Consider the following 14668-nt stretch of genomic DNA (forward strand, 5'->3'; position numbering starts at 1 on the left):
CTGCCCCGGGCAGGGCCGGGTGCTGGACTGGCCCTGGGACCCCGACTGCTTTCTGCTGTAAAAGGGCAATTAAATAAAGACCCGCAGTACTGCCCAGGGGGCTGGATCGCCCCTCGCACTGCTGGGGGGCATGGTGCGGGGGGCATGGTGCAGGGGGCACGGGGCATAGCAGGACACGGGGCACAGTGGGGCAGGGGGCACAGCGGGGCAGGGGGCACCAGGACAGCCCTCGCCCAAGGGGCACAGACTAGCCAGAGTGGCCCCCTGCCCTGCTGCTGCCCCGCAGCCCCTTTCCCGCGGCTCCCTGGGAGGGGGGTCTCGCCTCCTCAGCCCAGCGTCCCCTTGGTCCCTGCACAGGGACCCGAGCGGGGCCGGGCTGACCCCCCCGGGCGGGGTGGGGCGAAGGTTTTGGGTGCCCATCTCCTCCCTCACCCCCGAGACCCCTCATGCTGCGGGGGGCACCCACGGACCGCCCCTACGGGGCTGGTGGGCTCCGCCTGCAGCTCCCCCCGGCCCCGAGCGGGGTCTGGTGCCCCCCACCTCCACGGCGCGTGTCTCGGGGGTGCCCCCGGCGGGGAGCGGGGACCCAAAAAGAGCCCCCCGGGCCGCGTGCTTGGAGATCGTCGCCAAAAATATGGAACGCTTCACGAATTTGCGTGTCATCCTTGCGCAGGGGCCATGCTAATCTTCTCTGTATCGTTCCAATTTTAGTATATGTGCTGCCGAAGCGAGCACGAATCCCCAGCTGCCCGGAGAGCTATTTAAACTCCTCCTTAACAGAAATTTTGCGGTCATGGCGAGTGCCCCCTTCTCGGATCCCTGCGCCTTCCCTGCGGGGACACACTCCCACGCGTTTACCCTCACACTCCCACCTTTACCCTCTTTTTCATTACTCAAAATCCGCCTTTTTTAAGAAATTTTGTCGTTTCTCTCCGGCGGTCGTTGCGCGCGGTGCACGGCGGGAGGGCCCCTACTTTGCATCCCGGGGTGGGGCGGGGTCGGCGCGTGTCTTCCACCGTCCCAGAGTTCCCCGGGGCCGCTCGCGCAGGCGCGTCGTCGTCGGTGCCGGCGGAGGAAGATGGCGGCGGCGCGCTGAGGGGACGGCACCGGGGCCGCTCCGCTCCGATCCGCTCCGCCCCGCGCCGGGAGAGCCGAGGCGCCCGCTGCGCTCCGGGCCCGGTAGGGCCGGGCCGCCCCGGTGACAGCCCCCCCCATGGCCGCGGGGCCGGCGCAGGAGCCGCGTCCCCGCTGGGCCTGCTCGGGCCGCGCCGCCCCCGGGCCCCGCCGAGGCAGCGGCCCGCCGAGCCCCGGCTCCGGGCCTGGGCCCCGCCGGGCCTGACCCGCGCTCCGCTCGGGAGCTGCTCGGTGCGCGGCGCCGCAGAGGCAGCGCTCGACTCGGGCTCCGAGGCGCCGTCCGGAGCGGAGCGGCCGCTGCGGCGGCGGAGCGGCTCCGCCGGCCCCGGCCAGCACCGGCGGCAGGATGTCCGAGAACCAGCCGAACGCCGACCACCACCACCCGGGCAACAACACCGGGGGCGGCGCGGCTGCCGCGGGGAACAACCGCGGCGTCCGCAACCCCAACCTCAACCAGAACCCGCTGATCAACGTCCGCGATCGCCTCTTCCATGCGCTCTTCTTCAAGATGGCAGTGACCTACGCCCGCCTCTTCCCGCCCTCCTTCCGCCGCGTCTTCGAGTTCTTCGTGCTCCTCAAGGTGAGGGAGGAGCGGGGTCCGTCCCGCCGCCGGGCGCCGCGGCACAGGTTCCCTGCAAACACCGGCCGTGCGAGGGGTCGGCTGTGTCCGAGCCGCCTGTCCCGGGCTGCCCGCTGGGCCTCCCTTCTGCTCAAGACGTGCCGAGTTGGAGCCATCTGTGGTGCTCCCACACCAGCAGAGCTCTGGGACCGGGTCTGGAAGTCAAATGGAAATCCCTGAGCCACTTGCTGGGCAGCCAGGCTGGCGCGGGCCGGGCCCGGGGATGTGGGCATGGAAGGTTTCCAGTTCTGTTTCCAAGCAATCGCTCTTTTTGCGTGCATTGCATACGTGAGAGATTTGATTGTTGGAGTTTTGTCGGAGTCTTATCTTTTCTGGAAGCAATTGGTGCACAGCCCCGATTTAACCCCTTGTTAGCAGTCAGCACCTTCAGCTGTGCCCGTGCAGTACCACACCTCTGTGCGGCGGGGTGAAAACCCACCCGCGTTCTTGCCAAGGTGGGTGCAGGACTGGGGACCCACAGAGGGGCCTGTCGGTGTCTGCGGGGTGAGCTGCCCGTAGGTTAAATCCCGCGCCACAGCGTCCAGGGCACGTGCTAGCGCTTCTCAGCAGCAGAGATTGGAGTAAGGGCGAGGGGCGAGGAGCATGGCGGTGGCCACAGTGCGCTCCTGCTCCGGGTTTCCAACAGCCAGCCTCTGAGAGCAGGGGAGCGTGTGGGACAGCTTGTCTGCCGCTGCACGCGCGCGTTTTCTCCCCTCCCAAGAAGTGTTTGAGGTTTTAATCTCTCTCTTTTTTTCCCCGTTGCATAACTGGAGTCAGGCAGACGGGGAGACTGGAATGGGGATGGTGCTGACGGCGAGGCCGTCGGGCAGAGCGATGATCCGGCTGGTAGCGGTTCTTGCTGCCGTCCACTTTTGGCCAAAGTGCTCCTGAGGAAGTGGGAGTGTTCACAGGGCACCGGCGGCGCACAACCTGCTCCTGCCCGCAGGGGTGGGGGTCAGGTGGGCTCCAGCCTGGGCTCTGTGCACAGGGTGTGGTAGGTGGTTGAATGGGGCTGCGGTCCTGTGCGCTGCTGTCCGCCGAGTCCTGAAGCTGCTCGTGGTTTTGCCGGCTTCATGGTGGCTCCTCCTGCGACGAGGGAGGTGTTTCTGAGTTACCGTCCTGTGCAGCTGCTCTGCAGATGTGGTGCTCGCCAGTCTGTTCGTAGCAAATGGGTCACGAGAACATGTAGCGAGGACAGGTAGGTCAGGTAGGAACGGGCATCTCGGTGCGGATGGAACGGGAGTGTGTGGAACTCAGTGGTGCTGCTCACTGTGCCAGCGTTCCTCGGAGTGTGCAGCTGTGAACTTTGGCCAGTGTTGGGTAACATCGGGCCAGATTTACTGTCTCTGTCATAGGGAACGTGTTTTATAGTCCACTTGTTTTGCAGTGACTTTACAGCTGTTCCTTGGGTTGAGCCCGGGCAAGGGAGCGGTGGCGCTCCGTGAGCCCAGCCGTGGCAGGGTCCGTGCCTCGCAGTGCCAAGTGCTGGCTCGGAGCACGGAGATGGCAGTTCTGCTGAGGGCTCAGGCTGTCCTGCTCTTGTGGTGGGTTGTCTTTTGTCGAGGTTTGCTTTATTCTGCCTTTGTAAAATCTGGCAGCCTTCTCTGGGCTTCATAAGGAGGCGCTTTGTGCCGAGGAGGGAATGGTGGACAGCCGTGGATGCGTTTCTGTTCCAGTACACTTCAGAGCCGCGTTGGCACTGTGTTGGGTTGGTTTGCCCGAGGCGCTGTCGTCCTGCGGACGGTGTTGGTTCGCGGGACCTCACACAGCACCGGGGCCCGCGTGTGACCTGTGCCTTCGGCAGGGTGCGTGTGCTGCACAGGCGCCAGCGCAGCTCCGGTCTGGCAGGCAGGAGGAGGCGGTTCTTGCTGCTGTGCTCCCCTGTGGATGTGGTGGTGCTGAAATCGCCTCGTTCTGGGCTGCTTTGTTGTTGATGCAGAGACCACCGGGGTCGGAAGGCGTGAAAGCACTTGTCCACCTACAAAGCTGTTTGCCCGAGCTAATCCGGGGTCTCTGTGGGCAAAGAAGAGATGATTGAAACAGGAGAGTCGGTAAACAGGCCAAGGTTGGCGGGGCTGATGGTCTCTGCTCTGTGTCTCGCCGTGTGCAGGCTCTCTTTGTGCTCTTCATCCTGGCTTACATCCACATCGCCTTCTCCCGCTCGCCCATTAACTGCCTGGAGCACGTGCGAGATAAGTGGCCCCGGGATGGCATCTTGCGGGTGGAAATACAGCGCAACTCAAGCCGAGCCCCCATCTTCCTGCAATTCTGTGGTGCTGAGAAGTTCCCAGGAATGGTGGTTGAATCCACAGCTGAGGAAGAGGAGGAGGAAGAGGAGGAAATGACTGTGGACATGTTTGAAAACAGCTCTATCAAGGTAAAGACGTGTTCCTTGTGCACACAGAAGGAGAATGGGAACCTGGTGGTTGGTTTGGGGAGAAATGGTTTGCTAGTGCCACTGTGCCTGTGTAACCACTCTGTCACCTGGAAGCAGCGTGTGTTCCTTGGCTTTTCCCGAATCTCCACGTTAGCCTCTGCTGGTTTGACAGCAATGGGAACCTGAGGAAGTGGCCTCTCTCTTCCTCCTTTGGTGGTGGAGGCCTTTGCTGGGGCGCAGAGGGAGCACGGAAGGTGCGAGCTGAAGCGACTGCTAACGTGGCTTTCCCTGCCGTGGTTTTCCAACAGTTCGAGCTGGATATTGAGCCCAAGGTGTTCCTCAAGCCGTCCCGGGTGAGCAGCACCGAGGCACTGACCCGCAACGAAAGCCAGGAGTTCTCGTTGAGTGAAGCAGCCACTAAAGGTATGCAGCCTCTGAGGGAGACGGTGTCCGAGTTTGAGATGCTAGCCAGAGCAGGTAAAGACACCTCCCCGCTGTCCGCGCTCCCTCCTCCCCGCTCCGTGCACCCTCCCTGCACGTCCTGTTCCTTGCGGCCTCCCTGGGCGCGGGCGCAGTCACCCGGAATGCCGTCCCTGTGCTCCTGTGGTTAACGTTGCGCTGGCAGCAGCTCCTCGGCGTGAGGGGGCCGGGGCTCACCGGGGCTGCAGGATGTGCTGAAGCCTCTTGGTCTGGCGTCGTGTTTCTGCGGTGGTCGGTACCAGATACCTCGGATTTAACCTCTCTCTTCCGAACAGTTTGCTGTCCTCCTGAGGCCTGCAGGGATCCCGCTGGCGGCACGCGTTCCTCGTGGTGACAGGGTTTGGGTCTCTGGATCAACACCGGCACTTGGAGTAGCTCCTGAGTGCTGCAAGCCGCCGAGCGAGTGTTAGTGGGTTGTGAGATCCAGCATTTCTGCTCTGCCTCGTTCAGGATGTCATCCTGCTTCATCCCTCCCCTGGCTCCAGCACGCCTTGAGCTGCTAATGTCTTGTAAACTCTAGAGGGAGGTTTAGCAGCTTTGTATTTAAAATGGAATTCCACTGTTAGAAAAGTTCTTTTTCCAGTGGTTAGAGGAGGAAAGCTATTCAAAAATGTTGATGTTAAAACAGAAACATGACAGTTGGATTCTTATTTAATTTGCCTTTTTCGCCTACACTTTTATCCCTGGAAAGACTGGGGTTCTTTGGAAGCACTGGGCGTTCCAGCTGTGGAGGACGGTGAGACTGGGCACTGCGCTGGCACTGCTCCCGTGGTCTTGCAGGGATTTTGCCTGATGCTGATCCAGAACTCGTTAGTCCTGAATTCAAGATGATTAAGCCGCATGAGAGCGGAGAGCAGTGAATGGTTTTGGTGCCGTCTCTCTGTTACTGCTTGCCCACTGTGAGGGCTGCGTTGCCCAGCGCCGTGTGTGCCAACGGGCTGTGCCTCGATTTCCCGAATGCCTCGTTGGAAATGATCCCACAGCGTAGCGGGAGAGAGAATCCTGCTTCTTCCCAACATAGTTTAAAAAAATCATCCTTCCAAATGGGTCCTAGACCCCCAAATACTTATTTCTGTTGTTTTTCCAGGCTTCTTGTGCTGTAAGTACACCAAATTTGATGTTTAGACAGAGCATTTTACCATGGAAACATGTTTTATGATACAAAGGAAGTAATTCTTTTGCTGATATTTAAACACTTCATTTCCATTTGAGCTTAAAACTGTTTTATAACAGAAAAAAAAGATGAAACAAACACACCAGTCAGTGTTTGCTGCCCAGGAAACGGGGTCAGAGGTGGGGAAGTAAAGTGGGCATTTCTGTGGGAGATGTGTCGCTGTGAGTCGGAAGCAGCAGGTGCATTTCTCTGAAGTTACCGTATCCTTTTAACTTTTTTGCTCTGTCGTTGTCAGATACCTGACAGCTGCTTCCCTTCACCTCTTGCAAGATATGCTGTGACAGTTTGAAAGATCAAGGGTTAAACTGCTTGGCTCCAACTTAGCAGGAGGTTTTGTCCTTTCAGAGATCATGTAGCAAAAAGCATCTATTTTGAGCCTTTCATTAAAAAAAAAAATAATCAAGGAAACTTCAGGCACCAAAGTTGTTTTGGAAAGCTGTAATTGCTCTTGCCTTTCGTTCTGAGACGTGTAATTGCAGCAGTGACTTCGGTCTCCTGAGAAACGCCGGGCTCATGCCCTGCGGAGTGCTTACATGGTGCCCATCGGGCACGGAGTCGATTCTCCTGCTGTTTCCTAAACGACATGGAAAGCAGGAATTGAACAGAGCAAGGAGCAGTCTGGGGCTTGCCAGGCAAAGATGTGGGCAGATTCCGAATAACGCTCGACAGAGCTCGAAACCAGTGCCCCGAAGTTGCGCATTAAGGACTAATGTCAAGGGAATGGGCCACAGTTTCAACGAATTTGTACTGATTTGTTTTAAATGGGTCGAAGGAAGCCTGGAGCCTGTGTCTGCAACTGATTCTTTTCCAGAAAGTGGCGGGAGGGAGGGAGGGAATCCAGAGGTGCCCTTTCTCCTGGGTGATGGTTGGCGAACTGCTGCTGAGTCTCCCCCCGCCCCTCTCTTGCAGTGTGGCCGCAGGAGGAGTACATCGTGGAGTACTCGCTGGAGTACGGCTTTCTGCGCCTGTCGCAGAGCACTCGCCAGCGGCTCAGCATCCCGGTGATGGTGGTGACTCTGGGTGAGTGAGGAGTGGGCAGGGGTGGGTGGGCGCTCTGCACAGGCACCCGCGTGCCCTTTCCTCTTCAGTCCTGTGGAGACTGTTGTAACAGTTGATGGCGCTCACTTTCCACGTGGGAGAGCTTCTTTATGGAGGCCTGATGGCCCTAGTAGGTCACACCTTTCCAGGAGGAGTTGTCTGAAATGGCGGAGCCCCCATCTTGTGTCCAGCAGAGTTTTCTCACTGAGGAAGGAAGAGCTCATGGTCCTGAAGGTCCAGGCTGCTCATGGAGCGGCAGCAGCGCGGTGTCAGAGCCCGGGGTGAGACAGTTGTGTGTGTCAGGGACAACGCTGAGTAGACCCACTTGGCGCCGTCTTGGCGTGCTCCTGGCTCCTGTGCCCTTGTGCCCAGGTTTAACCGGGCAGCAACCCAATGCCGTGGCTTCTCGCTCCCTCTCCCCCACCCCCTGGTGAATGGGGAGGAGAATTAAAGGGGAGAAGGGAAGGAGGCTTGTGGGTTGAGATAAGAACGGTTTAGTAACAGCATAGAATTAGAAGTCATAACAATAAAATTAATAATAACAACATATGAATGCATATGTAACGATAACAATATGTACAAACAAGTGATGCACAGTATAATCATGCATCGCTTGGAGACCAACTCCTGTCCTGGCCAGTGATCCCAAAACAGATCAGTCCCGACACCGCAATCCCAGATGAGTGAGACCTGAAAAGGGAGTGAGAGAGAGAGAGAGAGAGAACTGTGTGAGACCCCCACAGAAGAGAATTAAGCAATTCCAACTTCCCGGTCCACCTTCCTCTATGTACGGGGCACGACATTGCATGGTACAGAATATTCCATGGGCCTGCTTGGCCCTCAGTCCCAACTCCGAATGAAAAGTGGAGTTGTGGGCCCTTTGTCCCGGCCGTGCTTCCCCCAGCCTGTTTGCTCCTGCAGAAACAACGGAAGCTGGAAGGTCCTTGATGTCTCGGCACCAACTCTGAACATCAGTGCACTATCAACGTTCTCCTAACAAATCCCAGACCAAATCCAAAACACAGAGCTCTTCTAGCTGCTAAAAAGAAAAACTAGCCCTGTCCCAGTTGAAAGCAGGACACCCTGTTAGCACCAGCAGACCGTTTTCCTGGAGGGTTCTCTTCTCCTGGCGTTTTCCATAAGTCAGGAGTGCGGTCTCAGACCTTCTCGTGCCTGTGAACTAATTGATCTGTAACGAGCTGGTAGCGCAGCACTCGGGCCAGATTTCCTTCCGTACTCCTAATCCCACTGAAGTGCAGCTGGGCTGGAGCATTAAGAGTGACCCCATAGGGGTCATGGGCAGTTTCCATGTTGTTTACTGGCTGGCGATTCCAGTTCAGGTGGACAGGTTCCAGTATCCCAGTAATTTACTGAGAAAACGTTTGTGTTGACGCTTCCTGTTTTGCTTAGAGTGGGGTTATTTTTACAAGCTGGTCGGTGCTGGTGTAGCAGGACGCAGTACCAGCTTGGTGAGGTGGAATTGCCCAGCCTTCGTTAGTGCCCGGCGCCGGGGGGTTGTGTTCGCGTGTCCTCTGCTGCAGGATGGGGATGGTGTGACGTTTTCCTTCCCAGTCTTGCCCAGTTTAGTGACGCTGCCAAAGGTCCGAGCGCAGATCCAGGTCCTCTGGAGCGGCGAGAAGCCCGTGTTTGCCTCGCCACCTCTGTGGCTTAAGGTATGAGCAATCTGAGTGGGGTTTTTTTGTCTTCCCTCCAGATCCTACCAGGGATCAGTGCTTTGGGGACAGGTTCAGTCGCCTATTGCTGGACGAGTTCCTGGGTTATGATGACATCCTGATGTCAAGTGTCAAAGCTTTAGCTGAAAATGAAGAAAACAAAGGTAGGGCTTGGAGGAATGCCGTTCAGCAGCTGTGCAGGGCAGCTGATGTTTTTCCTGTGGATGCATGAATGTCATCTTCTGACTAGTGATTCATCTCTAATGCAGGGAACAGTTCCCTGTGTCATGTAGAGATGTTATTGTCAAGGACAAAGGGAAACAGGCAGGAGGGGAGAGGTGTCTGCGAACGTGACTTCCTACTGCCGTGTTGCGCTGCATGACAATGAGTGCTGCCGTGAGGAGGTGTTGCCATGGATTTGCTTTAAATCCTGTTCCTTTGGAAGGCACTGGGAGTTTGTTCCTCGTTTGTGGGTTAATCACACTGAGCTTACGTGTTTATGTTTGGTTTTTATCTCCAGGTTTCCTTCGCAATGTGGTGTCTGGGGAGCACTATCGCTTTGTCAGCATGTGGATGGCCAGGACTTCGTATCTGGCAGCCTTCGTCATCATGGTCATATTTGTAAGTCGGCAGGAGCTGGGCTTTGCCTGGACTCTGAGCCTGGTGCTGGTCAGCATGTGCTTGATAACAGCACAGGCCTGAGCTCTCTGCTTTTAAAGCTAAGCTGATGGAGTACAAGGTTCTACTCTTGTTTTTTTCCTTTCTTTAGTGTGGGTTCTTAAAGTCCTGACAGTGAAGCAAACAGAGGAGCTGAAACAGAATGGAGCAATGGTTTTGTTGTCAGAAGGGAGATGCGTGTTAGTCTCTAAGTGTAGTTAAAACACTCAGACTGCCAGGGCACGGGGTGCAGAATTTTGTCCTCTGAGACTTTCAGGAACAGGGCTGCCTAATTTGCCAGGAGTGATCAAGGTAGAACCAAGTCTCCTGTGATGACGTACGAGATGGGGTGATGGCAGACAAATATTAGACAAGATCCCAACTGGTAGCTATGCCTGTGTTTGTAGTCTGGGGTGACCGTCTCCCGTTGTGATTTACTGCCCACTGATGCAGCTCGTTGTACAACAACATGGTGGCCAGTGAGAGAGGAGGAAAGGAGTGTGCTGGGTGACTGTCAGAGAGGTGGTATGAGCTGGGAGGAGCACAGGTGTGGGACAGGAAGAAGCCCCAGTTCCTGCTGTGCTGCTGCTGTTTGGTTTGGCCCCCACTCGAATACTCAAAATGGGTCTTTACAAACAAATTACTTTGTCTGTTTCGCTGCAGTAGCACAAAGACTATTTGCTGTTTGCAAAGTCCTTATTGCTCTTTGGGAAATCGGCCTGTGGAGCTCGAACTAGGACACGTGGGACGTGCCTGGGCAATGTTGCAAGTCCGGGCTCTGCCGTGGTGGGATTCCGAAGGCGACTGCCTGGCTCTAACGCTGGCTTCTGTTCTCCTGTTTCAGACTCTCTCCGTTTCCATGCTGTTGCGCTACTCGCACCATCAGATATTTGTCTTCATTGGTAAGGATTTTCCTAAGGGATTTAGGGTGTACTGGACACTGTGCCTGCTCCAGCACAGCCTGTCGTATATGCACTCTTGACTGTTGTTGTTTAGAAGGGTCCTGCTTGCAGTTGCACAGGAAGTAGATCCCCCCTGTGCCCCTGTCGCCATGCTTGTGAGAGCTGTTCTGTCTCTCGATGGGTGTCAGGGGCGGTGGGCTTGGGACAGTGGACTCCTCTGCATGTCGCGGTGCTCTGAATGGGGAGTAATGTGGGGGTGGAGGGTTCCCTGGCCCCACCTCCACTTTTTGTTGTAATATATTTTCCTTCTTGCAGTTGACCTGTTACAGATGCTGGAAATGAACATGACAATTGCGTTCCCTGCAGCTCCCCTGCTCACGGTCATTCTGGCTCTAGTGGGTAAGGACACGAGCTCACTCCTTGTGTGTGTGCAGAAAGTCCCTTTGGGATCTGGAGAAAGTACAATTCCCTGTTCTGACCTGGCCACAGCAGGTGGTTAGTGTGTCTGCTCATCACAAGGTGGAAGGCTCTGGAATTTGGTGGCACAGTGAGCCACATTGTTCTTCTGGGTCCCCTGGAAAAGCAGGTTATTTGGAAATCACATCAACTGAAGCTTTGTCTGTCACTTTAGTTCATTTCAGATTCACGTTTCCTGCACCACGTGTCATGAGCACAATTTGAATTTAAAAAACAAACTACAAACTCCCCCAAAATGTGTGCTGTCCAGGGCCTGCCCCTCCTCTGGCCCGTGGAGCAACTGCAGTCAGCAGAGAAACGTGTTTGCCCTTCGCTGCTGCTTCGCACGGAGCTCACTTGTCTGCTGTGGCCTTTGCTGTGCAGTCGTGCTGCCCCAGCCCTGAGACCACAGAGGGTTCCTTCACGTGCCCCTTCGGGGAGCCCTTTGCCCAGCTGTCTGTGCCCCACAGCGTCTCATGTCAGACACCCTTTGTCCCGTAGGTATGGAGGCCATTATGTCAGAGTTCTTCAACGACACCACGACTGCGTTTTACATCATCCTTATCGTGTGGCTGGCCGACCAGTACGATGCCATCTGCTGCCACACCAATACGAGCAAGAGGCATTGGCTCAGGTAGGAGCTGGCTGGGACCTCCTTCCCATACTGCGCCTTCTCACCGCGTGTCCCGTTCTCCGGTGGGAGAAGGCTGCCCCGTGTCCTTTCCAGCCCTCCCAGGCAGGAGGGCTTCCACTCTTGAGAGCATTTGTATGTCTCCTTGGGAGCTGCCCTGCATGTCACAGGGTCCAAAGTGACACACAGTCCACACTTCCACTCTGGGTCTTGTGCCAGGGTCTCAGGAATCGCCTCAGCCCTTTGTTTTGCCCTCTCGAAGAGTGGTTCGTAGCGGTCAATACTAATTACCTGTTAGTGGGGGCCTGCACCACCCTGTGCAAAGTGCCCCAGCTCAGAATGGAGTTAGGGGTAGAGAGAAACTCACGTGGTTTGTCCCATCCATTCATGTATCCTGATATTTGCTGCTTTTCTGTCCAGGTTCTTCTACCTGTACCACTTTGCCTTCTACGCTTACCACTACCGGTTCAACGGGCAGTACAGCAGCCTGGCGCTCGTCACCTCGTGGCTCTTCATCCAGGTGAGCAGCCGGGCGCGTGGAGGCAGGTGCCATCCTGTGAGTTGGGTCCTGCTCGCTCCGCGTGCGGTTTCAGCTGTTGCATTGCTGATGGCTCACGCGGCTTGTGCTGTTAAAAAGTGAAGGAAATCAACTGCTGTTTGGTTTTTATCAACCTTCTCGTCAAGCTGAGTTCGAGGAGCAATCGTTGTTTGTGTAAGGGATTGAGATAATCCCTGTTGGGAAATGGAACAGCAGGAGGAGGCCATCGAGCAGCAGGACATCTTGGTCACTGGCACAAATCCAGCCATGTGACTGACGGTAGGCTGGTGTCCAGTGAGTTTGGGAAGGTGTTAGGGAGGGATTTGTATCCCATCTTTCTGGAAGAAATCCCCCTGAGGATCTCCCATGCAGAGGCTGAGGAGTTGGTCAGATCTCTGCAGTGAAGATTCTGGCGAGACCAGCTCCAAACTGGTGTCTGTGATGTCCCAGTTCACGCAAACTTTTTGTGTGTCTCTGGCTGTTGACGTGCCGCTGTCTGCTGCAGGCTGGAGGGAGGGACCTGAGGCTGGGCTGGAGAGGTGCCTCCCCCTTTCCTGTTCTCAGCCCCTAGAAGGGAAGGGGGGTTGTGCCCCACGGCCTGTCTTCGGAGAGAAAATACAAAACCTCTGACAGCGGCTTGCAGGAATTGTAGTAGAAGGGCTACATTTTTCCAAAATTTCAGATGACCTCTTGGCCATCAGAGCAGCTGAATTGCCCAGTTGCTGTCTTTGCAGCGAGAGGAGAGCATAGTTTAAGGTACGGCTGGGCGCGCAGCCCGGGCCCGGTCAGTGACTCCTTTCCCTTTTGCCTTCTCCAGCATTCGATGATTTACTTCTTCCATCACTACGAGCTGCCAGCCATTCTCCAGCAGATCAGGATCCAGGAGATGCTGCTGCAGAACCAGCAGGTAGGCCAGGGGACGCAGACCACGCTCCAGGACAACCTCAACAACAACACCACAGCTGCCCCCGTTGAGGTGGGGAGCCGCCGGCCCCACCTGGGTGCCGGCCCCTCCGGGGAGAGCGGCAGCGCGGCTGCCCTGGCTGCCGGTGAGGCCTCCGGTGTCATCGCCGCTGCCACGGCGGCATCTGTGGGCAGCGATCTGAACTGGGTAGCTGAGACGGCCGCCATCGTGACAGAAGCCTCGTTTCTCTCCGACCTGAGTGCAACCCTCCTGGAGCCCAACGCGGTGCACGAAGCCGTGGCCAACGGGAGCCCTCAGGACGCTGCCGCTGCCTCCGGTCTGGTTGCCCGCATTAGGGTCAGCAGCGACCACCCGGAGACAGCTGTGGGCTCCATCACCATTGAAGTCACTTCAACGTCTGTGGTGGCTGCGGCAGAGGTTCCCCCCACCACAGAGGCCGTGCCCGCTGCACCCCTCGCCCCAGCGCGGGAGGAGGGCACCTCTGTCCCCAGCCCTTCCCTCCCCGAGCAGACTGAGGCCGTCGAGGGCTCGGACGGCCGAGCAAACCCTGGTGGCAAGAGCTGCCTTGCACATGGCAGCACGGCGGAGACCCCTCCAGCCTTGGTGGGGGATGCTGGTCAGGACGGACGCTCAGGGCGTGCTCTCGGGGACCGGGGGGAGAGCAGCCCTTGCCCGGCGCCGGCGGATAGTGCCCCCAGCTCCAAACCTTGCTCGGAGCCGGACTCGAGGAGCCTGTCGTGAGTCCCGGTGGCTGTCACTCTGGACTGCCAGGAAGGCGTTTGGATTTCGTTTATTACTGTTTCTCACTTCACCACCATCCTTAACCCATGAATTCCTCTGGCGGCGGCGCAGCAGCCGGACCGCGCAGGTGCTGCGGTGACCTCCCCTGGGACAAGCACGTGGGGCTGCCGGGAGGGAGGGACGAGGCTCAGGGGCCTCGTGCGGTGGCCGCCGGCGCGAGCCCCGCGGTTGGCTCCGTGCCACGGCTCCTCCTTGCCCCCGGCTGCCCCAGCGCTGGGTGCTGTTCTCAGGCGTGAGCCGTTGTGACGGACCGTGTGTGTGTGGCACCTTTCTGGTTAGAGTGGCAGCTGCCTGTGAACGGAGGGAGCATGTCTTCCGCCATCCTTGGGAGAGCCACAGGAGGCAGAGGAGACACCTGGTGAACTTTCCTTCTCTTTGAAAGGAAGAGGAGCTTAGACCTTCCCCACGTGCCACATCAGCTCACGCCAGGGCAAAGCTGGGCAATAAAAGCAGAAACTGCAGCTCAGCCCCGTTTTGTTTCTGTCCTTGAACCTCCCTCGGTCGGTGCGGTTGGTGGGTAGAGCTGCCGTGTCCGGGTTAGACCTTCCGTCCCAGGGCAGGTGCACACGGCTGGGCTCGGAAGCAGTGGAGCCGATTCCCGTGCTGCTCAGCCCTGGAGAAGTGCCGTCCCTCCTGCCGCTGGTGACCTCTGCGGGAGCTTTGGGAATTTGGCCTCTTGGACGCACGTGGCCAGCATGAAGCGGGAACTCCTGGCACAGGCAAATGGTCTGGGGATCAGCTGGGAGCTGGGCTGTAGTGCTGGTGCCCGCAGAGGCGTTTGGGGCGAGGAGGACAGCGCCGGGGGGTGGTGTGGTTGGTGTTTTCAGTGCCTTGTCCCTTCAGCAGGATGGATCAGCCCCGGCCCAGAGGAGCAATTGTCTTTGCACTGGCTGAACTGGTGCATGAGGTGGTTTAGCAAAGAACCAAAACACTAAAGCCAAGACATCGCAGCTGGTTTCCCCTCGTGTCCCTGGCAAGTGGAGGCGAAGCTGGCAGTGCCCGACCCCTCTGCCGTATGACCTGGGCCCACCGGGCTGAGCTGGGGGGCTGGGATGGGGCCGGGCTGCCCCCAGCGTGGGGGGGCTGGAAGGAGAGTTCATGTTGGAGGTAGAGCGGAGCGGCGCAGGAGCCTGTCGTGTCTGGGGGCCGAGAGAAGAGCGAAGCGCGAGGAGAAACGTAGAAAGAGTGGCGCTGGGGGTGGCACGTGGGGCTCTGCCACCTCCTCCTGGGGAGCTTTGTCGCTGTAGAGGTGGCCCCGAGTTC

At 57.6% G+C, this 14668-nt stretch overlaps 1 protein-coding gene and 1 non-coding gene across 2 annotated transcripts; one reads left to right on the forward strand and one right to left on the reverse strand.

Annotated features, from left to right (window-relative positions):
• Window positions 1-628: 628 nt before the first annotated feature.
• On the reverse strand, window positions 629-735 carry LOC147526795 (U6 spliceosomal RNA). The gene has a single exon (XR_015222909.1). It is a non-coding gene; the product is annotated as a U6 spliceosomal RNA (small nuclear RNA).
• A 745-nt stretch (window positions 736-1480) lies between these two features.
• Window positions 1481-13504, forward strand: TMEM259 (transmembrane protein 259). The gene is made up of 11 exons (XM_086627681.1): window positions 1481-1714; window positions 3864-4130; window positions 4439-4607; window positions 6694-6804; window positions 8537-8659; window positions 9016-9116; window positions 9997-10054; window positions 10370-10453; window positions 11012-11144; window positions 11562-11661; window positions 12497-13504. Exons 1-11 carry the CDS (start codon window positions 1481-1483, stop codon window positions 13343-13345), a joined length of 2229 nt encoding a protein of 742 aa, XP_086483807.1. The 3' UTR covers window positions 13346-13504.
• The last annotated feature ends 1164 nt before the right edge of the window (window positions 13505-14668 follow it).

Source organism: Tauraco erythrolophus, chromosome 28 (assembly GCF_009769465.1).
Source record: "Tauraco erythrolophus isolate bTauEry1 chromosome 28, bTauEry1.pri, whole genome shotgun sequence".
Classification (NCBI taxonomy): Eukaryota; Metazoa; Chordata; class Aves; order Musophagiformes; family Musophagidae; genus Tauraco; species Tauraco erythrolophus.